Raw genomic sequence first — 25,019 nt, 5'->3', positions numbered from 1 at the left:
AATATCATACTAATCTGCCCTTTCATTAAAGGAGTACTACCTCTGGACATAAAATTTAAACTCTCAGACTTGGTCAACAAACTTGGTGTGTATATATTCATCAGTTGTATTTACCAGGTTCCATGAGTGAAGAATGGATTTTCTGAATATATGACGATATATCCATTAAACTAAATATTTATTGAAATAAGCTTCTAACCATGTTTCAATATAACTTAGTTAAATGAATTATTACTTAATTTTGTGGATTTATTGGTTTATTGAGTGATTCTGTCGTATAGTTTTGACACCAAGTAAGTTCAATGATGAACAAAGACTAATTTTAACCAATTTCAATTTTTTGGTTATCCTAAGTATAACTTTAAAGATGGGTGGTGCTAAAAGGTGGCTCTCATTTCCAAAGATATGCGCTAGTAGGCGAGGCAATTCCTTTGCATATTTTCAATTTTACATATAAACGTTGATCTTTGTTGACAAGGGAATTCCTCCATAGCTTGCAGAACTAGTTTCGGATCTCAAATTTTAGAGACCAAGGAACAACAACTAAAGGTAACTCACTTTTGATTGCAGGCCATATGTTGCAGTTGCTTGGTGCTGTGCCATAAAATCCACATAACTCGAGTATAGCAGAAGATAACAATTATGGCGGGAATAGCAAACAGCAGACACAGTTGAAATACAGCATAAGGCAATCTTCCAGAATCTGGTATACCAGCATCTCCACATAGAGTTACCGTTACTGATGATACATTGTTGTAGTATAAATTGGTTTCTGTATCCTGAAATTATGTTTTTAAAGATAAGTCTTGGCCTTCGGAAGACATTGAGAACACCAAGTTCCAATATGCTATTAAGCCGATTACGTCGGAAGTTTCTTGGCAATTGGAAATCGTAGGGATTGCCCTAAATTGCACAGTTTGTGAAATTAATCAAATTACCCGTCTTTATTTGCCCCAGGATGCTAATTACTGAAGATATGATATCTTGTAATGATGAGAACAAAAAATGTGAACTTACCATGACAACAAATGAAGGTGACGAAACCAATATGGCAGCTATCCAAGTTGTTACTAAAGCCATTTTGGTATATTTCTTGGTGCATATTATTTTTGAAGTAAGTGGATGAACAATAGCAAAGTATCTGGAAGGAAGAAAATAAATTGCAATAAAATGCTAAAATGACAACGAGCTCGCAGTTATTATTAATCCTTGCTTGGGAACATTTAGGTTAGGGCGAAACCTGGTATGCCTTCTTTTCTGACTTGCAAAAAGATTTGTATTTTTTTAGTCTTTCACAAGGACTTGCACCAGGCTCTTTTCATTAGGGTATGCCAAGATTAGAATAGACTTGTATTGGGATAAATTTGTCATTATACTGGAGTATTTTCATTGGAACATGTGTTGGTACATTTTTAATATTGATGTATTTTCATTCGGTCATGTATTGGTACATTTTTAATATTTGTGTATTTTCATCGGGACATATATTTGTACATTTTTAATATTGATGTATTTTCATTCGGACATGTATTGGTACATTTTTAATATTGATATATTTTCATTCGGACATATATTGGTACATTTTTAATATTGATATATTTTCATCGGGACATATATTGGTACATTTTTAATATTGATGTATTTTCATAGGGACATGTATTGGTACATTTTTAATATTGATGTATTTTCATCGGGACATATATTGGTACATTTTTAATATTGATGTATTTTCATAGGGACATGTATTGGTACATTTTTAATATTGATGTATTCTCATCGGGACATATATTGGTACATTTTTAATATTGATATATTTTCATCGGGACATATATTGGTACATTTTTAATATTGATGTATTCTCATCGGGACATATATTGGTACATTTTTAATATTTGTGTATTTTCATTCGGACATGTAATTGATGTATTTCCAAAAGGACTATTGGTGTATTGAGATATTAGTGTATTTTAATTGGGACCTTTAATGGTGTAATTTCATTGGGACCTGTATTAGTGTAATTTCATTTGAATCTGTAATAGTGTATTTTCATTGTGACCTGTATTAGTGTATTTCCATTGAGACATGTATAAGTGTATTTTAATTGAGACTTTTATTTGTGTGTTTTCTTCGGAACATGTATTGGCATATTTCCACTATGGTGTATTTTCATTGGGGCATGTACATGTATTAGCAATATCGGTGTATTTTTATTGGGACATGTATTAGCAGATTTCCAGTATTGACATTTGGACATAATTGAAGTATTTTCGTTTGGACGTATTTAAGTAGTTGTCAATAGGATTGTATATATTATATTGTAACAGTATCAGATTCGGATGAAAATGACAGAATATATGATATACTAATTAGTTTCCGCACCATAGAGATGGATTGTTATGAAACACTTGACGTAGAAAACGAACAGTTAGTTATATACAGATAGTTCATTATAGGCTTAATAATGATGACATACGACTTACTTAACCTCGATAGACTCGTCATTCCAGTACCATGATCAAAGAACACTTAATCAGCCGTACTGTATTCATAGAAATCAAACCCTCCAAGATTACCCGCTCACGTCTTTTCGCCTTACCGTTCAACACTTGTCAATGATAGAACTTATAGATAATCTATGAAGAATCAATCAGATGATTTCCTTTCCTAGCACGTATATTATTAACAAGATGTGATTAAACACTGCTTACTATTACTGGGAATTATTGGCACCAGACACGAAAACAACCATTTCTTCGCGTTATCAATATGAACCACGAAACAAGTCCAACCATGTAGGCAGATGTATTAATTGAAATTTCCTTCCTGGCCAGAGGACACGGGACTAATAGCTGACAAAAGAACTATTAGACACCATAATTAACTAAAAATTCTTTTTGATCAAACATAACAGACCAATTTAGTTATCATTTGTTGGCCTTAGTAACACAAGTCAATAGTATTGTGTGCCTGAAGGTGGCCTTCTACTTATTAACCTATTTGTTCGCAAGATTCAGACTTCGTGTTAAGGGCATTAAACCCGTGGTCATTATTGGATTTAAAGGGAGACACATTCGTATATTCGTTGATCTCATTTCTGCTGGCAGTAGCGCTTTTCGGGGTGAAAATCTACCATTAAAGGAGCCATCCTGGAAGGATGTCGGTAATTCTTGATTGAAAATAGAATCAATATTCTTGCGCATGTAAACACCAAGATATTGTACAATTCTACACCAAACTAGAGAACAAACTTAAAGGAGTCTAGATATCCGAGGCTATTCGGGGTCGTAAATTATTTCTAATTTAATAACTTAAACAATTTTACGATCCTGTTATTTCGAATTATTAATAATTCAAATTCCATAGTCTGGGTTATTTAGACACTTAAAACTGTTAAATTGGAAATCAAAATTTCTTATTCTTTGTTTTATACTTTGGAAAAATTTCCTTAGGCCCTACTTGTATTTACAGTGCGTCCAAATATGTAAACTGTGATTTTTTCAGTCATTTTGCACGCCAACATTTGAATGTGTACGTATATTGCCGTCGGCTCGGTCCGTCGATCCGTTGGTCCGTCAATATTTCTTTCGAACACAAGAGATTACAGTTTTTATATGATTGTTATGCGCTGATCACTCGTGTGATCATTTACATTGATGGGATCATGGACAAGTGTGTAGTTGACGATTTTTCGACGAACGACTTTTGAGTTATTGCCCTTAAAAGACTGCGTAAGAATAAGTCTGTGAACACAATAGAGATTTGTTTTTTGATGATTTTAATGATATTATGAAGGTCTTTAATGTGTGAAATTATTATATTAGTCCCTATCATCATTTCTGAAATCTGCCAGTGGGTGTATTTTACATTGCATGGCAAGCTATCTTTTGGTCATCTTAAATCACTTTAAACAAACTTATTCTAGAGATGACTCTCTCAATTTCCAGACATTAGAATGGGATTTTGTTATATTCACAGATAAGACTTTTTTGCATTTAAGATATCAAGAATGAAGGCAAACAATTAAAGGACGTTATCCCTTTCTTATCTGTAAGAATCCGTTTGACCTTGGGGTATCGTATCTAGAGCTTCATGTTCAAATATTTCTTCTGTATTCATGAAGACCTTCGATTGATCGAGCTATCAAATTTCATTGTTTTCATTAGGTCTTGTAAATCGAAAATAATATTTTTTTTATATAACCGATCAACAATCAATCTTGATTATTAGGACTTAAAAGGTGAGTTTTAAGCTTTTGTATGTGTATCGGAAATGTAATAAATGTAGTTGCTGGCTTAATCTGAAATGGGGAACTGAGTCTTTTGGTTTAATTTATCACGAAATCGTATCTTAATCACAACGCTTACTTTTGACTCGGGTAGAATGTGAAGCACAGTCGATAGTATGTTAGTCCGAAGGGTCGCTAATTCAACAATCTCAGTTGCTAGAGTCAGGTTTTGTTGAAGAATGACAATTCTAGGAGTAAACGAATCGTGGCAAGATTGGTCAAATTTGAAACTGCAATTGATATCCACGAAAGTGGTGAAAGCAGATCTTGCTTAATCAATAATTGAGTCCTTCCAGACAAAAATCACATCAAAAATGATCGGATGGAACCTGCAAGATCCTTATGTCACGGTTTTTGGTTGTTAGTTTGCTCTATTTTCATTATGTTCGTACCATTTACCTTAATTCAACACTGGTAAAGGCTTTAAAGAATCGATAAATTATTACTTAAAACTCGTTTGATAAAATCTTAAATCAGATAAACTGTTTCTAATTAAGATACTGAGTAGGTTAGTGGATAAATAACACATTATGAGTTCGAAACGGAGCTAATATTCTATAATATTATATATTGCTTTAATGAGGTTAACGATTAAATAAGAACCAAAATGTTGATGAACAAGAAAATGGAACTAATTTACAGATTTTCAGGGAATTAGTAAAATACTGAAGGGTGCTCGTACAGGATTGTCGACAGCAATTATTATGAGAAAAAACTTAATCCCATAGTGAATTTTCGTGTTTTTTAACACCACAGGAATTATTTTTAACGATTTCATAATTTTTTGAAAGCTTTCTGGTGTTTTATGACTAAGTAATTGTTTATTGATGTTGTATTATCTCTCGACTTTTAACTTCTAGTTCCCTAAGTTGCTAAATTACTCTTGAGTATACTACAAATTTTAACACGAACTCGATTGATCGTTAGTGTAGAAAGTTCCCTGATTCTTATGAGAAATATATGGTTTTTAATGTGATACGTTTGAATGAATAATTTGCTTTACCAGTTGAGATTAATTTAAGTTTTCCGTACTACTGTTTAAAATTACAATTCGATGATGTATTGTCTATAATTTAATAAAAACACTGTAACAGACTGATAACATTTGGAATTTTTCAGAACACTCGAATAGATAAAAACCGGCACCTCTTTATATATATTATTCTACTCCGTTTTTCATTTCAAACTTCACGTAGGTTTGTATTCTGAAAATTGTCTTGGATAGCCAGCTTAACTGCACAGGACAGCTGTTAAGCCAATTGAAGGAAAGTTTCACCTGACTATGCAGGACAGTTTTTTGGCTCATCTCAATAGAACCATAATTGAACCAAACTCGTCTTGTAATATGGCACGGTGCAAGTAGTATGTATACCAAAGTTCTTACGAATTAACATATTTAAGCAAACGAATTCGCTAGGATGAAGCTCATGCAAGCTTCAGTCGTGCAGTAACTTGTTGGACTGGTTGTAGCACATTTAAGCTCCACCTACTTTCCTCTAAGATTCTTTATGGTTTTCATGTTATCCAAGTAGGGTACAACACCAAATTGATAATAAAACATGGTTTTTCTCGTACACACATTTTATTTCTTATAAAAATCAAAGGGAAAAAAATGCTATTTATGTTACAAATAGTTTTAACGAAACTTACCTTTCAGCACTGATTAAAATCAGATTGAAGATGGTGGCTGTAGCTGACATCATCTCAACAAATCCAGACAATTTACATAAAAAATTACTTAATTCCCAATGTCCAATAAAATATCGTCCAACTTCTGCTGGAACACAAACTAATAAAAATAATACATCAGCCCAGGCCATACTTAATAAACAAGGAAAAGTTACACATTTAGCACCATGTCCACAACACATGACCGCAATGACCACAAAATTACCAAATAATCCCAAAACAAATGTAATTCCATACACTACAACCATGGGTATAAAATGAGGTTCTCGAACCCAAGGTTTACGAAGTTGTTCTAAATCACCATAATAAAAATAAGCATAAGTAAAATTATATTTTTGTTGAAGTAATAGCGTTTCATTATCCATCATCTCCATTTTGACAATATTCGTGAAAGCTTCACTTAACTCAGCAAGATATTGTCTCTTCAAGAATAAGTTTTTTGTATGAGCACGATGGAAGTGAAGAGTTGCATTACTGAAAAACCATATAACGTCTAATTTGTTGCAGTCAAATCTAATGATCTTTGCAATTCCTCTTTTCTGGTTTGATTTTTGACTCTTGTAAAATTCTCTTGCCAATTCTTTTGGGTTTCTTCTGTTTAAATCTGTAAAGAAAAAATGTTGTTATCGAATGTTTTATTCATACAACAAATAACGTAAGTAGCCTAATAAAACCACAAGGGGGCAATACACATAGAGCTTTATCTAAAACTTCGAAAATATTATGAAGATTAACAGAGCGATCCAGACCAACCTATCTAGAAAACCTCTCTCCCATTCGCATTGACGCAAGAGCCAATTTGTTCCATCATGGCCATCCAGAATATTTTGGTACAATCAAACCCTCCCGACATTGAAATCCCATTTCAAACCAGCTTTCTTTTCGAAAAGCAATGTATCGGCAGAGCAGAATATCCTTTAAAAATAAATTAAATTTAGGTGAACTGAGAAACTTTTCAAATATAAACAGAATACCCACCACATTCAAGGAGCAAAACATAGAATCTGATTGACAATGATGAGTTTAAACAATGAGAGATTCTCTTTTTGTTTTAAACAATATCTTTTTCTTGTGATCATTAATCAGTCACGATTTCATGCCTCTTCCCATCTTCATTATCACGAATAGTGTGAGTATTTAACTATCATTTGATTGGCTGACCATTTAAATACATGGAAGCAAAATAACACTGTAATTTGGGTAATTTTTAACAGGCTACAATGCAGGCCCGTAGCCAGACTTGATTGTTTGAAGGGACAATAGTGTGCAGTGTTTAGTTGCAGTAATGTTATTCCTCGGTCTTCAATAGGGTAGGGGGTGGGGTTAAATTAGTCTCTCTCCGCTTTTACCACACTGTAGCTTCGGGTCTGCAACACTGTCGTAGGTGGCGCTGAGGGCTATAAATCGTTAAAGAAAATAATGTCTATATGATGGATGTGGATCAAGGGATAGGTTTTTCTTCAGGCTCGTACACCCTTGATAAATCAAGTGACATCTTGGCTACGAATATCCTGGCCACTTCATATTAATACCCAATAATATTAACTGCGACGTCAGTAGAGTATCGTCAGTGAATAACATCGGCTAAAAGTCTGCATTATGAACGACAAAGTATTAGAAGAATTAAGAATGAAATGACACTCTTGAGATGATTTATTCATGTTGGCCAAGTTCTCGCGTCGGACACATCCAACTTAATTAGTATTTATAATGCAGAAAATAAAGGCCTATTCAAATTTATACCGTATGAATCAAATTGAATTTCTCGTGAGATAAAATGAATCAGCGTTTGTAGGAAACACCAGGACAAGCAAGTGCCACAAGATTTTCAAGGTCAGCATCTTTTCTGGAGGGAGAGGGACATGCTCCGTACAAACACCACGTTGTGATAAGGTCACGGCCATGATGAGTGAAATGGATTAACGAATATTGGCACTCAGACGTCTAGATGTGGCTCTTACCATTCCAATAAACCTAAACGTTTTATGACGTCAATATTGTAATAGAACCTTTGCGATAGTGACGTCAAAACACGTATACTTTATGGAGCATTGCAACGTGAAACAGACGTCTGATTGGCGGAAAGGTTTAAATCAATGCCATTGTGTTCCAAAATTATGTGTCTAAACACAATTTTTCTTTACAATTCCATTTCTAGGGCTTTCCAATATCATTAGTAACCATCTGATTACATCTCAGCAAGAAACCATTTCAAATCCAGGTGTCAGTGTGGGGGTGTTTTAACAGAATTCATGCATTATATAAAAATCAATCGAATCGCAGTCTTTTGTCATTAAAATTCTGATTTTTTTCAGAGTTCACAAAATTTCGAAATGAAGCAAGCTATATCGTTCAACATATCTTCGGGTCCATATAGGTTTTGGCAATTTTAAATTTAAAGAAACACACTTTTCCAATAATTTCCATGCAAATGACCAAATTGTTAGATTGAACAATCTCCCCTGTAAAGTAGGAATATCAAGAAAGTAATTGAATTATTGGTGAAATTGAAATCAACTCAATTCACCTCAAAAAATCACATATGCGATTCTGAAGTCAAAGTGGTCGAAGAAAAGAATATTCTGAATATTTCGATAGACAATGCATACGTCAGAATACGCAAAGATATTCTTACAAATGTAATCTTTATGTGAATAATTCCTGCTGGTTCTGATTCTGATTAAAGTAAACCTTTCAAGTATTATATACTTTTTGGCGTTTAAGAAATTAACGACAGGATTTTTTTAGTTAAAACTTTCTGAAAAGATACCCGACACATTTCGCTATAGTTTTCCAGTGGCGTGGCTAATGCTAAAATGTTAAAATTTGCGATTTTCAAGTGAAAATAGAGCAAAAAAAATTGTGTGGCCCGATGTAGGAGGGAATGGGCATGGTGCCCCTTAATACACCACTGAAGTTATTTCGATCACCTAAATTTTCTCACCAGACAATCAGGCTTTTCAGACAACCAGACTACCCCTTAAAGGGACGGATTCGCCATTTTCAGTGGTTGGATCTCGAAAATGTAAATAGTCTTCAGAAATACTGGAAGTGTACGAAGAGCACATATTTCCTTCAAAAAAATCTCAAACTAGGCATAACACATTCTATTTCTACATGTGTCATTTATAGAAAAGAGTCTCAAAAAAAAGACGGGCGTCTTCAAACGTGGATAATTCTGGACACACATGGATTTGAAGGCTCAAATTTCGACGGTGAGCTGTAAACATTATTACAGATTGGCTAAGCCAAAACAAAATCCCGTTTCTAGGACTATGGTACTATTTCGTCAAACGGATCGCGAATCTGTCCCTTTAAATTGGACAGTGACGTATAAACAGTGGCATGTATATTGTTATTTTACGATTCACACGATTTGTCCCTAGCGTAATGTTGAAATGTCTTTTATAAAAGAAGACAAATTGCAATACAAAAAGGCCAAGCTTAAACAATTGCCAATATTGTTCAATTATATTTGGTAGTAAATTTTCCCTCTGAGATAATCACCAATGACATGGAAATCTGTAAGAAGTCTTTTACGACTTTTGTTACAAATGAAATAACGATTCACAAAGTGGTGGGTGTCGTCTGAAAAATGGCAAGCTATTAAGAACTTCGTCTAATACCTTGACTGCATTGGCCAACTTTCTTGCATCACGGAAGTTTGTAAATGCAGCGTACGGGTTGGTTTGTACGTTAGCGAATACAGACAATGAAAGTCATCGACAAAAAGTCTGTATTCAATACGCCATTTTGTCTTTCTGTCGAGATCACTGATAGGCTGACATAAATGGCGTACGACCCACTAAAACCATTCCGTGATTCAACAAATGTTACTATTGCAATAGCAATATATAAGACGAAGTTCGTAATAGCTTGAAATTGTGAAGATGGCCCTAGGCCTGATGACTTGTTCGGAAACCAACTATTCTTTGAAAACATGCTCCAAGGCGAAAACAGTTATCTTCTATAAGTCTTCGAGAAAGTTTTCTTAAAAACACTTTACTCCAGGCTTGTTTTTGAATCTTGGTATGCAATTGTACACAAAGAGATAGATAGTCTAACTGTCTAATTATAATGTAGGCTACAAAGGAATCAGGGTAGTCGAAATTAACTGGTGATCGAAATTCATTACGTCCGACTTTTGGTCTGATGTGACCACAAACATTCAAATACGCTAGAATCAATATTTTGGTCTAATTCCAGATGAAGAACCATTCTAGAACACCAAAAAACGTCTTTCTCAATTTAAAAATAAAGGATTAGTTCCACTCTATGCATGTAAATGTAAGTCGCACTGTATGACGATGTGTAGTGTACGTCTAAGGACAGCTAAGGGAATTGTGAAGAGGTTTTCTAAAAATAATGATAATTTGTAACGGAGACACTGATAGCATCAATTTGAACCATTCCAATTTATAATCAAATTTCACTAAAACTAAGTGATTAATGACATCACTAATCGCGAACGGCATCATGATACAAGCATATTTTGCGATTAGTGACACAATGGTTCAAATTAATGCTACCAGTCCCCAATAGAAATTAAAAAAAAAACCCTCAGAAAACATTTTTTAAAATTTCAAATCAAAAAAATATAGACCAATGACGGTGTCCTGTTCAAATTTCCTATGGTGTCAAGAAATTTAACGTGATAAAAACTAATTAATCAACAATTTTTTCTGTCACGTATAACCATTTTCAAAACGAAAATTGGAAACAAACTAGACAGTGTCATATAATTTACTTATTATCATGCCAATTGATTTCTGTATTGAAACTCGGTAAATATATACTATGAAAATAATTACTAGTCAAGATGTTTCTTTATAGATTATTCTGTTTGTCCCCATCTTTTATAACAATTAACAACGATCTGTCAATAACGCTTAAAGGTTACCGTTGCGTAATTTACTTTGGAATTCATTAAATTGAATGGAAAATTGAAATAACCGTAAATGCATCTATTAAGTCTAAAGAAGAAACTCAATATTGTACAAATGGAAACACATTTAATAGTAGCACATCCATCACAAAATAATGAATGAAACAAAGAAGAAAAAAAACCAACCATTTTTTATAAGGATTACATTTTTAGTTCACAAGAATTCTTTCTACCATCTGAGCTGGTCATGACATCTCGGCCCCCCTTTTGGGTTTTAGAGGGTATTTATCTGGGAAGACAGAGGATGCATTTAACACGATTTTGGCAGTGTGAAAGTAGATTCTTATTTTTTGAGCCTTTAAATCCAGGATTGTCTGCGTAAGAAAGTTATAAAGACGATTTGTCTTTTTCGGAATTTTTCTCTGCCATAAATAGAAAAGACATAATATAGAAATAGAAAGTGAAATTCATAGTTTGAAGTATTTTTAAAGAAATTATGCGATTTGCATACTATTCTAGTACTTCTGAAGACTATTTACCTATATTCAAATCCCAAATCAACCCCCTAAAATGGCGAATCTGTCTCTTTTATACCTCAATTCCATTGGACTTCGGGACTACTGATATGACACCTACAATTGAATTGGTTGTAATTATGGAAATAATTTAGTTTTTTTATGTTCCACAAGTGACTTGCGGTAATCCGATTTAGATACGTTTCTGCTAGTGCTACGGGTTCCTGTATTCAAAAGTCTAATGAACACACTGTTTGTTTTGTCGTATTGTGAACATTCATTGACAGTCTGAAATTGATGGATGGAGTGGTGTGCTATATTTAGGTTATTTTATATGAGGAACAATACGAACACCAACGAAGTTCCATTTATCTTTATTATGACAACTGTATTGACTATAATGGATAAAATTATTTTGACATTCAAGATGGGTAGACCAATTACAAGAAAAAACTGAATTTTCATGCCGAGAATTGTGTTTCCTTCAGTACAAAGTTGAATATTCCTTCATTGTTCCATATTCTATGTGTATGGTTGCTTCGCTGGTTATCGATGACTTTAATCATTGGCATACTAAAGCATACAAGCGTCCGGGCTGTTTTGATTGCATATGATATATAGCTGCAGAAATAGGAAGAAGATTCACTTCCTACGGTGGCTCACATACGACATATTTCACGTTTTATTTTGAATTAAATACTTTAATAGCCACCCAGGTGATAATTTTTTTCGGGCGAAAATTAAAGTTTTTAATTAAAAATTACAAGAATTATCACCTGGGTGAAAATTAGAGTTTTTAATTCAAAATACAAAAGGGAAATATGTCGTATGTGAGCCACCGTAGCTTAAGAGCTATAGGGCGAAATACTGAAAATAATATGCATTAAATGCTATATTCTGAATCTCGGTTATTCAAATATAACATTGGATACATCAGTTTGAATACATATCTTACGGATGTCTTAATTTCATTTTCTTTGTTTGCAAACACTTGCAGTCGCAAGTCGATGTTTTAAGCACCAGAATCACGTGTTCACGTGAGGAATAGTTCCGGAAAATTATGACTGCCATTCATTACCGTGATATATTGCAGAATGCTAGAAGAACTTACACGGTCGACAGACCAAATACAGAACAATTAAATAGACAGTTATATTAAGTTACAATGTAGAGAGTTGAAATCAAATCTTCAAACCTACCAGAGGCGTCGCATTTAAATCAGAATAGAAAATGAAATTAAAGAACAACAGTGAATTGTCGAAAATATCGGTTACTAGAGATAAACCAGTGTGAAGTTGAAGTCAGTTTGGGAGAAGAATTGATATGTGAAATCACCATTGGTCCGAAACTACTTCTCTTTTGACAGTCTCGCATATTTGCTACAGAGGAAATATTGGAACATGTTCATGATATCGGCGTTGCAAGAAGGCAGCACGTTCGTGGTATCATTTTTGCCAAAATATTGGTCAGCGCACATAAATGTCTAAAGGATTAAAGTCAATAGGAGGATGGATCATGAAAATCCATCGTAGTCAGAACTTCTGCCACTGCCGCTTCATTAAATGTGATAAGGGTGATAGTAAAGACACTGTATCAATAAGTATCAATGGTAAAAATAAAGTAAAGTTTGGCATGCGATAAAATGCGATACTCGGACTACAGACAGATTTATGGCACGAAGATAGAGAACAGTGGACACCGATACCACCTTTAGGGATTAAACCATTTTATATTTCAAATAAATATTTGCTAGACTAAAACCTATAATTTGATTGTGTCTGCTCCAATATTTAACGATTTCTGTCACGAAGTGGAAAAAATACCACATAATGAGCCTTTGATTGATTATTCGGATGAATGCAGGTGCCATGGACGACAGCTCAGTTGTGTCCGCTGTCAGCTATTATACATTCATTGCGTGCCTTAAAATGAAATTGCATGATGTTTTTTTTTTCCTGAATGATTTTACGCAATATTATACAATTATAAACAGTGGGGGATATTAGGATGAATTTAAAATGATAACTAAAATCCTAAACATCGTTTATGAAACATCACGTCATCCTCAGAGACATTATATGTTATTCCACGAGATTCATATAACACGGTGCCTAGTTGGTATTTAGGGATGTACAGACAGAATTAAAACCATGTACAATTAAACAGATGTGATTCTAGCTGTCTCATAGATTTCAAATCTAGGCTTAGTCCAGGGAGGAAACTCTGAATAAAACATCATAGCTAAGTCATTATTAAATCTAAATTGAATGTAAATTTGGGTTTTAGTGTATTTCAAGGGCCATAACTCAGAATCAACTGGATGAAAATCAAACTTATTTAAAAACTTTTAATATAAATTATTTTTTCACCTTTTTTTTCTGGTGGCATTTGAAAGTCGACACTAGGGCGCCTGAAACTGCATACCAGTTAAGACTAAATGGTCAGCAAAACCGTCTTCATTAGCCAACATGGTGCAGAAAAGTAGGACGTAAAACTCCATTCATTTCATTTCATTTCCAATTAGAGCGTTTGAGTAAAAAGATAAAAGTTAACGAAAATGCGGAACGAAAGTTTGGTCTAATTTTAATACAATACGCCAGACTGAATAAACTCATTTAATCAGTGAATGTTTTAAGTCACCTAAATGAACTCACCTGCATAATTTGAACAAGATAAACAACACTAGATCAAAATCAAATTAAGACCTTAAGCTCCTCAATTAAGTTCTTTCAAGCAGTCTTAGATTACTCTAAGAAGTAAATCCTATGATTGAAATGACTCGATCCTGCTGTTGTCAGACAACTTCTGCCAGCCTTGATTTGTCAGACAGTTTCTACATGAATGAATTTCTTTCTCAATAACAGTACAGTTTATCCACTAGTCACAATGAAGCCTAAACCACAATGATTTAATAAAAGCTTTTTCTTAGAAGTCAGTTATATGGAATGAAGCACACAAAGACAATCAGTTAATAGTTTATATTAGTCCAATAGGATAATTGCCACCGTCTGTCACCAAGTGACTATATATCTGAGGTACTATGTTTCGAATCTATGTAGGCTACTGATCACTAAGAATATGTCACTTTCAGCTCATTGGTCACTTTTATTGGTTGATGTGAAAAAGTATTTTCAGATTGCTCTCGAACTGGAATGTATAGTCGACAAATCTGTTCCGTAGTCACTGTCAGTCGCAAACACAAAATAACTTATAGTCCACAAATTTAGCCGCTATCGGACTATCGACAATCTACTCAGCAGTTAATACAGGGCTTAAACACAACATAGCTTGTAGTCGACAAATCTATTCAGTAGCCAGTAGTCAATATGGGACTAACACTCGTTTGAACTTAACGTCGTCAAATAAATAAATAAAACGAAATCTATCCAGGGACTACTATATACTAAAACCCGATCGGGCCTAATATTGAACATGTTTACTACCTACGTCGGAATTACTTTGAAACTAGAACACAAGCAATATCATTGGCTTTTTCTGGAACAGCAGTCGTTAAACTTCACAGAAAAGTGTGTAAAACAGAAGAATTAACCTTTAAAATTATCAAATTAAACATTCCCCACAGAGTTTAGACACACGTAAATTTCACATTTTCAACTCAAGGGACTATATTATTACTTTGTTCATAAAAATTGCGCCATAACTCACAATTCACGACCATTCTAAAATAACAATTATACTTACTTTTTCTTAATGTTTCTTGTTGATTCTAAGAGAAACGTGGTGACAGTTTTATTTGCTTCTATATGTTGATTCAAATCCGTTTGCTTTTATTAAACTAAAATTCCTTTTCGTGTAATTCATGATCGTAACCAAGAAAAACTGTCGCATAAAAATGGAAAATACACAGTATCTGTTTTTACACTGTCAAAAATGAAAAAAGTACACGTAGGATTGAATTACGTTGAACTTTATCCTTTTCAAAGTTTTAAAACTCAAATCATACTTTTTCACATTAGACACAATGTCATCTGTTAGTTTTTTTCTATTCAGTCTATGCTAGTTTCTTAAATTCTCCACTTCTTATTCCACCCTTTATATCCTTACCGCCTTTACAAACGCTAAAAGTGTCTGAGTTCCAATAAATCCGTCAATGCAGTCGCCAAGTTGTCTTGTCTTGTCTTGTTGATAAAAATAAAAGAAAATAAGCATTCAATATTAAAGAAATAGCTGCGTCATTTACTTTTTTTTACCAATCATACTAATGTCTCTGACGACTCGTCATTTTAAGATACTCTGTGATATATAGAAAAGACATATATAGAAATAGTAATTATGTTATTTTCGTACATTTCTAGAACTACTGAAGTACATATATTCAAGACTAAAATCAATACCCCAAATAGCGCCTCTGTCCCCTAGGAGCGAAATGTCTTATTGTTCTCTAACTCAACCAATAAAAGTAAACTGGATGAAAATTCATACCAAACCTTAAACGGCTTTATTCATTAGAGGGAGTACTGTAATTAATTTTTTTAATTTTTTTTTTTTTTTTTTTTGCATCGGAAAGAGTGATAGCATCAATTTCCACCATTCGTCTGTGGTTTGATGTTTGTGTTTGGTGACGTCACTCACTAATCGGGAAAAGGCTTACGTGACAAAGAATATTTTGCGATTAGTGAGTGACGTCATCAAACGCATAGTTTTAGTGGGATAGCAGAACGCCTTTGTTATTATGAAGCAAAATTTACGAAAGCACAGTTTTGTGGTCAAAGCATAATGATTAATCTATGAACTCTGTCCTCTTTGGGTCTAGACCTATGAATTAACACATCAAGAGTCAGGAAATATCAACAACATAGACAGAAAACATTATTAATCTGTCGAGAATTTCATCCAAAACATAAAATGATTGATTAAAAATATTCAATACAGTTGATACTACCACTCCTGTACATATCGAACATTGAAAGTTTTGATTGATTAGTTTAAACAACTATTATCTGGTCATAGTACACAAAAACAACTTTGTCTACAAAGTCGAAAAACACGATAACAACTTGGTCGTTGGTACACAAAAACACGATAACAACTTGGTCGTTGGTACACAAAAACACAATAACAACTTGGTTGTTAATACAATAAAAAACCTGGCCGTTGGTACACAAATACACAAAAACATCTTTGTCTCTGGTATACAAAAACACAATAATAACTTGGTCGTTAATACACAAAAAAAACTTGGTCGTTGGTACACAAAAACACAATAACAACTTGGTCGTTTTTACAAAAACACACTAACAACTTAGTCGACATAAAGAAAAACAGCTTTGTCGTTGGTACACAAAAACACAAAACAACTTGGTCGTTGGTTCACAAATATACAAAAACAACTTGGTCGTTGGTACACTAATACACAAAATGGTCGTTGGTACACAAATACACAAAAATAATATGGTCGTTGGTACACAAATACAAAAAAAACAATATACAATACAATACAAAACAATAACTTGGTTGAAGTTCCACAGATAAACAAAAACATTATACCAACGGCCAGGTTATTTTTGTGTTACAACGACCAAGTTGTTTTATTGTATTTGTGGACCTTCGACAAATTTTTCATTGTTTGACAACCCACTAATTCTGTTACTACAACTAAACAACATACATGCCCCTCCAGATATATTATTTCCCCAAACCCTTTGAAAAACCCGAAAAGTCTGGTTACGGGCCTTATTTCGTTTATCCGGAAAACTTTCAACATTACGATTGGGTTCATCGTACTTAGTTGCATTAAATATCTTTGACAAGTTTTCTATTTGATATTTGTAATACATTAAAGAAGTAGGGGGCTATATTAATTTCAATAAGATAAAAAGATATACTTATTCCAGATTAAATGAAAAATAACGAAGATGACGAAACGTTTAATCACGAGTAGGTCTATCGTCATAATTTGATCAAACTGAAGGGGGAGTTTTACATAATTTTATAAAAGTGGACAGCTGAACGCTCTTCTGGTGTACAGTCTCGTGTTTGCGAAATTTATCTACCGTGTAACCATTTTATGAGATAATTTTGTTTTCAATAATTTTCTCTTTAGTTTATCTGATTGTGGACTTGTCGGTCAATAGGATGACACTGAACGCCCACTTGTCCACTAGTGTCAAGTTGACGTCCAAATACTGTTAGAAATTTGACATCTGAAATGAGAAGTCAATTAGGATATTAATAGATACCATGGCGTCAAGTTTATCGTCATCAGCCCTACAACTTACTGGCTTTCTGAGTAATTCAAGACGACTTAAATGCAGATTTAAATGTATTATTTGATTTATTTTATCTGCATTTTTCAATGCTACGAAGACTGAACGAATTTTGATAGTGATATTCAAAACAACCTACAAGTTTGTCAGATGAAATGTAAATGTTCTGGTAAATTTACAAGATCAATAAGTCTTCAAGTTAAAGAGTAGTGTTTTGGTATATTCCAAGTACAATATGGGTCCCAGACAGAAAAGGTGAAAACCAGTTTAATCAAATTTTTGCCCTCTCCAACGCTGGGATTAAGTGCCGGGAACAAAAAATGCATTCAGTGTTAGCGAGCGGTATAATCAAACGAACGGATTTTCAAGAAGGCTAAATTACAAATAAAAGCTGATTTGGTTTGATTTTGATTAGATAGAGGTGAAACCTAAATATCTGTAATTTGAACGTGCTGAAATACATCCGCACCTGGAGTGTGGGACTAGGGTGTCAGGGGTGTGGCCAACTGGCGTAGGAGAAGAATTTGTTTAAAATAATTTGTACAAAATAATTATATTTTGGACAGTACATTTTGCAGACTAAAATAATCCTTTTTCAAAAAGATGGATGTGAACATGTGTTACTAAATTCAAATATAAGCTCTTATATTCAACAGTTAACAAAGCTCAACATAACCTATTACTTTTCAGAATTGAGCGATTACGATCATTATCCTTGTTGATAGGGCCTCGAAGTACCATAGTCCAGTTTCCTATGGTTCTACAGGTAACTAAAAAGGTGCCCTCACACTAGTGCAGTGGCGTAGCCAAGACAGTGGCGGAGCCAGATTTACTTCCGAGGAGGAGGGAAAGTCAAGATTTCATTGGCGGTGGGCCATTCGAAAACCTCTGCTCCACTTTAGATTTTAGGGAACACTAGTCATTGTGGGGATTTAGAGGTGGTGGGGATGGGGCAGGGGGCGGATCTCCCCTGGAAAATTTTCTTATCCAGGAAAGCGGAGAATAAATTTTTCATTTTTTCTAGCCCTAGAATTTGGGATATATGGACATGGAATTCATTACAAACTACGTTTTGTAACAAATATAGTAAGTAAAATTATTATGAAAAAAAAGCAAAACAATAATATATTATGTAAAAAATTATCTTGGAAGCCATATGTGGCATTGCAAACAACAAGCCTTCAACTTCAAGCCATTTGATTGAGGCGATTTGCTGTCCATTAGTAGGCTCTCGGCATCGGGCACACAGTGTATCTCTTTTTATAGAAGATCGGAAGTTAACTTTCATTAATTTCCAGCGCTATTAACAATATATAACGTGGTAATTCTATTTCTTCTCTTTGAAAACCAATGGGACAAAATATATTTATATTTACATGATGAAAGTTTTTCCATCATTAATTGTATCACGAATGCGTCTGAGGTCAGTATAGTACACCCCATTCGCTTGATCCATACCAATTTTGATTTGATTTAAATGATTGGTGCGTTCTTTGTTCTAGGTTAACACTCGCAATTGGTGGAACTGTGCAATACAGTGATTCTGAAGGTGATACAGTGACTGCATTAGTGTTTTCGTAGATTTCATCTGGGTCAGTTTGATATATCTGAGTATCAATTCTGCGATAGTCGCTCGTGTCAGTTTGAATTGAGCTCAAGTTATTGTACACTCCTTCACTTAATACCCTTCTTAATGGTCGCTGGTCATGGGAAGATTGCCCTCTGAATGGTTGCTGGTCATGGGAAGATTGCCCTCTGAATGGTCGCTGGTCTTGTGAAGATTGTCCTCTGAATTGTCGCTGGTCTTGGGAAGATTCCCCTCTAAATGATTGCTGGTCTTCGGAAGATTCCCCTCTAAATGATTGCTGGTCTTCGGAAGATTCCCCTCTAAATGATTGCTGATCTTCGGAAGATTCCCCTCTAAATGATTGCTGGTCTTCGGAAGATTCCCCTCTGAATGGTTGATGTTCAAGTGACGCTCCCTCGTTTAATGATTGCTGATCTTCAATTTCAAAGTTACCAAACGAAACGCTAATCGTGTCATAGGGTGACTCAACTTCTGAAATTACATCAAAGTAAAAATCATCGGCTTTAGACTTACGTTTTAAAAGTTTCTTTAAAAAACGCTTAAATTTACCACCTTTGTTCTTTTTTACTGCATGGACTTCGTCGTAATCTTCTTGGCGCGACTCCAACCGGAGTAGTCTTTGATTCATATATTCTATTGTTAAGGATAATCTATTTAAACTCTCCATTACATTTGAATGATTAATTCTATGTTCCACCATACCAGTCGCCATGTGTTCTTGTACACGCTTCATATTAAAATCCAGAAGACTTACAGATCGATGTAAAGCAACAGATTCACATGCTGTGCAGTGGTTTGTATGTAACATACAGCTACTGCCGTATTTATTAAGAATATTGTTATGGCCCACTTGAAGATTCTGAAAAAAGACAAATTACATTAGTTATAAGTTGGCAACTTAGTTCAAATTGACGGCAATTGTTCAAAAAAAAATAAAATAACCTTGATAGAAAGTTTCAGCTTAGGTATCACATGAACGTATTAACATAGATCGTATTTGTTTGTAGTTCGTAATGACATTTTGTAGAAGGTGCAAACATTGTGCTCCAGGGAATAGATTGATATAGTCTACAATCAGTTACGCACCTGTAATAGCTGCTTCTAATTTTTGAGTACAACCTCAGCTATTGTCTATGCAAGTTGAAAAGTTTTTTTTTGATTTTTTCGATATTTCGATCTCAAAATAGTATTGATAGTTTTAGAATGTCTTTGTGTTGATAAAAATATAATATTTTTTACTTTGCAAAGAAACACATTTTCCCTGTAGAAAGAGTGTCTAAAATTTTGGCTTTTCTGATCAGTAGGATTTTGAAACTGATATTCCAATTCTCATAAAAATAATGGGAAAATTCAAAAAACCCTTTACTTTGCTCAAGACAATAGGTATGAAAAAAGGTTTGTGGACCGAGGGCCCAGTTTCCAGCTTATGAATCCTCATAACTCCACTTTGTACTTGGTGACTGTACGGATATTCATAACTCATGTTGGAATCCAGTATTCTAAGGCAATAAGGGAAATAGTAACTCACCTCAATCAACTCTGAATTAAAGCAGACATTTCTGGCCTCTTCCTATAAATATTTTAAAATAAATTGTCAATAGTTTTGAACGAAAAAAAGGTGGAGTGGTCTTGCAAGTAATATATCTGAAAGGGCAAGAGGGGTGGGGGTAGAGTGGTCATGAATCACAGAAGAAGGGGAAGGGGGGGTGGGGGGGGGGGGGTATTTGAAAGTGATATTGAGATGATTGTCGGCTGTGTAGATTTCTAAATCTATTAAAAGAATCTTTCTCATAATTGTTATCCTTATTTCATAATCATATATTATCATTATGGTCATTATTATTTTTATTCTAATCTAATCTAATTTATTCTAATCTAGTATATAAACTGCGACCAATATTAATATTGTGATAAAATTATAATGTCATCTCAACTTACATTAGACATTATTGTACAATAGATGTTGCTCTATCTGCCCTCCAATTAATCCAGATTCTGTGTCATTACCCTAGAATAAAATTGAAATTTACAGTGTTAACAAATTATAATTCAATTTTGAAGTAATTATTCCATCCTTATAAGCCTGTATATTTGGGAGAATCAAAACCTCCCTTCCACGAGATCTAAAATTACGTACAATCAGTCCAAATAGTACATGCCAATCTCATATTGGATCGCATTGATAAACAAATATTTCACATCTAACAAATATTCATTATGTATATTCGAATTATCTTAATCAAAGCTAAAAAGCTGTAAGTGGGCGTACATCGTCCTGGATGATTGGTGTTTTTCAGTATATATGGGAAAAATACTTTTAATAGCATTAATCGGAGTTTTTCGTGAGTAGATTTTGGCCTTTAATATAAGTATAAGGTTTTCAGAATTACAAGATCTGGGTGAATATCTCATAATGCGTTTAAATATTCCTCAAACTAGAATTTCATTGTCTATATCCATCTTCACATATATATTCAATATGATAGCCAGGGTCTTATATAAGGTGTACGTATTATTTTGCGGTAATGGCATTGCAACTTAATCAATATGATGAACTGACCTGGGTTACATGACAACAAACATTGCCGTTTCACTTTCAGCGCCTTGATGACGCATTTCTGGTATAACTAGGGAATCGTTGACCAGTGTTATGTTTTGATAAACTATTAAACGGGAAGCTTATTGTTGAACTATTTAATGACAATGGCTACGTGGTAAATATTGTAAATTAGACTAAGACCCTTCACGTGCTGTTGGTAATTGTCGGGTGGCAAACCGTAATTAATAAATTTCTGATAAATGTTTATCACAAGTAATAATCGAAATGCTTTTTAAAAAAGAAAAGACCAATTCATTTTATGGTAATCTATGTCAAATGAACAACCTTGTCGACCGTGGTAAATAGTGTCAGTCCTATTTCTATAATGTAATTAAATTCCGGGTTGTCGAAGCTTCAATAAAAATTTACAGTTTAAGATTTTTAATAAATAAATGCCCTGAAATATTTTTTTTATAGAGTTCTTCTATATCTAATAAAAGTACTCCGGTCATCAAATATCAACATGAAATTATATAAACAGAAGATAATTACCTAATAACTTTAGTATTAAAAAACATCTATTTTATGGCCGATCAGTATATATATTTAGGGGAAATCCGGGCGGCTATTTATAATTTTTGATAAGTTTTAAAGGTATTGTAAAGAGGGGGGCGGGGGGGAGGTTGCTCCGCCACTGGTTTCAATAAGTCTCAGTTCACTATTTCACTCAATCGTATCTACGGCGGCCATTCTCGCTACGCCTGAAAATAACCTCGTATGCAGATGGAAGAAGATCGTCTTTCATTGTTAGGCGGAAGTTACATTCGCGTTACAAAATATAGTTCTTCACGTGTTGGAACATGACACAAATTTATTATCACTTGGCTTAATATTTGAAAGATACGATTGTATATAATATAACACCTTGCAGAGCAAAATGTATAGGCATTAAACGACTGGAGACGAAGTTTTGTCTACTAGTTTGCGATATCAACTTCGGCCATTCATTTTATGTGTCCTCTTTGAAAGCCAACGGGATAAAAAAAAAAACAATTTATTCACATTTGATTAATTTTATAAGGTTGATACGTTTCTTGTTCTATACTTGCAATTGGTGGAAGGTAATATAGTGACTTCATTAAGGTTTTCGTAGATTTCATCTGAGCGATTATGATTATCAATTATTCGAAGTAAATTCCATTCCGTTATTGTGTAATTCCTCGCTCTAGTTCACGGGAAGACTTCAATATAAATAGTTGCCCTCCTGAGAAGATCTAAATGGCTGACGGTATTGAGAAGATTCTCCTGTCATTATTGGGAAAATCCCCTCTGAATGGTTGCTGGTCTTGGGACGATTCCCTTCATGATGGTTGTGGTGGTTGTAGCACTCTCTCGTTTAATTGTTGCTGATCTTCAATTCCGAACTGAACTTCGAAGAAGAGCGCAGACTTATTGAGTCATACACTGTAAAAAAAGTCCGTTTTTTTTTACAGAAATGTACTTCATATTTTCTGTTGATATACGTAAATTTCTGCTGATATGCATACTTTTCTGTTGATTTACGGACTTTGTTCTTACATTAACAGAATGTTAGTTCCGCAATAAGGAAATATGTTATTTTACGTAAATTAATCTTGGTCGTATGTCATTTAAGAACAATTACGTTATTTGTCAGTAAATTTACGTAAATTCTGTGTTATTATCATGTATGTCCAAACTTGTCTGTAGATAAGCGAAGTCTGCGCATGGGTGGTCATACTGTTTTTTTGACAGGAACTTTATGTTTCCTTAAGGAAAATTATAACAGGATTGCTGTTAATTTACGGAAACTGTGATTTTGCGTTATGATAGTTTCGACCTGCCAATCAACGTAGGTATGACGTCATCGGTAAAGACACGAGGTCAGTCTATCGTCACGCCGCCATCTTATCCCACATCAAAACAAGGCTACGTCGAAGGGATTTTTGTGAATTTCTTAAATTAAATTTAATATGCTGAGATGCATGGAGAACTTGAAATGCTGACCCGATATTCCACCACTCATTCCTGTTCTATTATCACCATTTGTCAAAAACTGCAAAATGTTTTACTGAATTTTAAGCGTGTGGGGAAAACGACAAAATGACTTAAATTTATCCTACGCGATGAACTAGACTAGGCTTAGCTTACTTGGTCTTGGGTAGAGCGGAAATGATCACTGAATACAAATTCACAGGTGAGTGTGTTTTGATTATTGCCTAAGTAAATTTGTAATGTTACCATTTTATCACTTTATATATGTGAGGTATTTGTGGTCTGAAACTTAGATCAGTCTTGTCAAGAGTCATCTTTCTGTTTAGAACTCTTCTGTCTAAGAGAGTAGAAAAATTAATAATTTTTCACAGCAATGAAGTCCTCAAATTCATTTCTCTAATTCTTCAGGTTTAGCCAACCGCAATGTAAGTTTATACCCGATTACATAAGAAAGCCTCCGACGATATGAAATATCACAGGATCCATAATTTCTATTGCAATTGTATGTTTTTTCATGCTGTCTGAAAACTTTTACCAAAATGTAAACAAACCCGACAAAATGGCGCCAAATTATGCATAGATCCCTCAAGTCAGTTTTCCCACCAACTTTGTACATGTGACACTATATGAAATGTTTGTACCTACTATTAATAACATTTGCAATGTCTTATCGATGTCTGGAATGTCAAACTGTGCAACCTTTTAAGAAATTATTTTGTACGGCCACCCATGATAAGTGACAGTGTGTCATTGCATCATGATCTTAAATTCCATCCACTTTCTTATGCCTTTACTATTTTATTATTTTTAATTTATGTTTTTGTACATCCTCGCTTTTTTTTTAGTACTTACAGCCTTTTACGGTTATGATTGCACCAGAATACAAGGAATGAGAATTCTGTCATTAATCTTCTTGTCAATAAACCTTAACCATTTACACTCAATGTTAGGACCCACCACGTGGGCGAGGCATTACAAAATTCATAAACGAGGGCGAATTGGACTAAAAGATCCAGTGCCCTACTATTACTACACTACTACAGTACATTAGCACAACAAATATTTTCTCATTTTAAATTTATCTTTTCAGGTATGTCACCTTTTCCCTTTCTTTAGAGTTTCTGCCATTATTTACCAGCTAAAAGTTACGGAGCATTATGAGATTTGACCTGACTTTCGAACGAGCAACAATTAACTGTGCACATCAAAAACAATTAGGCCTTATAATAATGATTAGAGTTGCATCATAAACAGTATTGCGCTGGATGATGGAGTCCT

The 25,019-nt window shown here is 34.1% G+C and overlaps 2 protein-coding genes across 2 annotated transcripts; both read right to left on the bottom strand.

The window, feature by feature from the left end:
* Positions 1–1,032: 1,032 nt before the first annotated feature.
* On the bottom strand, positions 1,033–6,222 carry LOTGIDRAFT_96673 (hypothetical protein; the record flags this gene model as incomplete). The annotated part of the gene is made up of 2 exons (XM_009049665.1): positions 1,033–1,141; positions 5,936–6,222. Coding segments are annotated over 2 exons (396 nt in total), but the record flags the coding sequence as incomplete, so codon positions are not given.
* A 12,803-nt stretch (positions 6,223–19,025) lies between these two features.
* Positions 19,026–21,136, bottom strand: LOTGIDRAFT_157454 (hypothetical protein; the record flags this gene model as incomplete). The annotated part of the gene is made up of 3 exons (XM_009049664.1): positions 19,026–20,048; positions 20,718–20,759; positions 21,128–21,136. 3 exons carry the CDS (start codon positions 21,134–21,136, stop codon positions 19,026–19,028), a joined length of 1,074 nt encoding a protein of 357 aa, XP_009047912.1.
* Positions 21,137–25,019: the final 3,883 nt, after the last annotated feature.

The sequence above is a fragment of the Lottia gigantea genome, assembly GCF_000327385.1.
Source record: "Lottia gigantea unplaced genomic scaffold LOTGIsca_14, whole genome shotgun sequence".
NCBI lineage: Eukaryota > Metazoa > Mollusca > Gastropoda > Lottiidae > Lottia > Lottia gigantea.
Note: the sequence above shows the minus strand (reverse complement) of the source record. Positions and strands in the feature narration are given on the sequence as shown.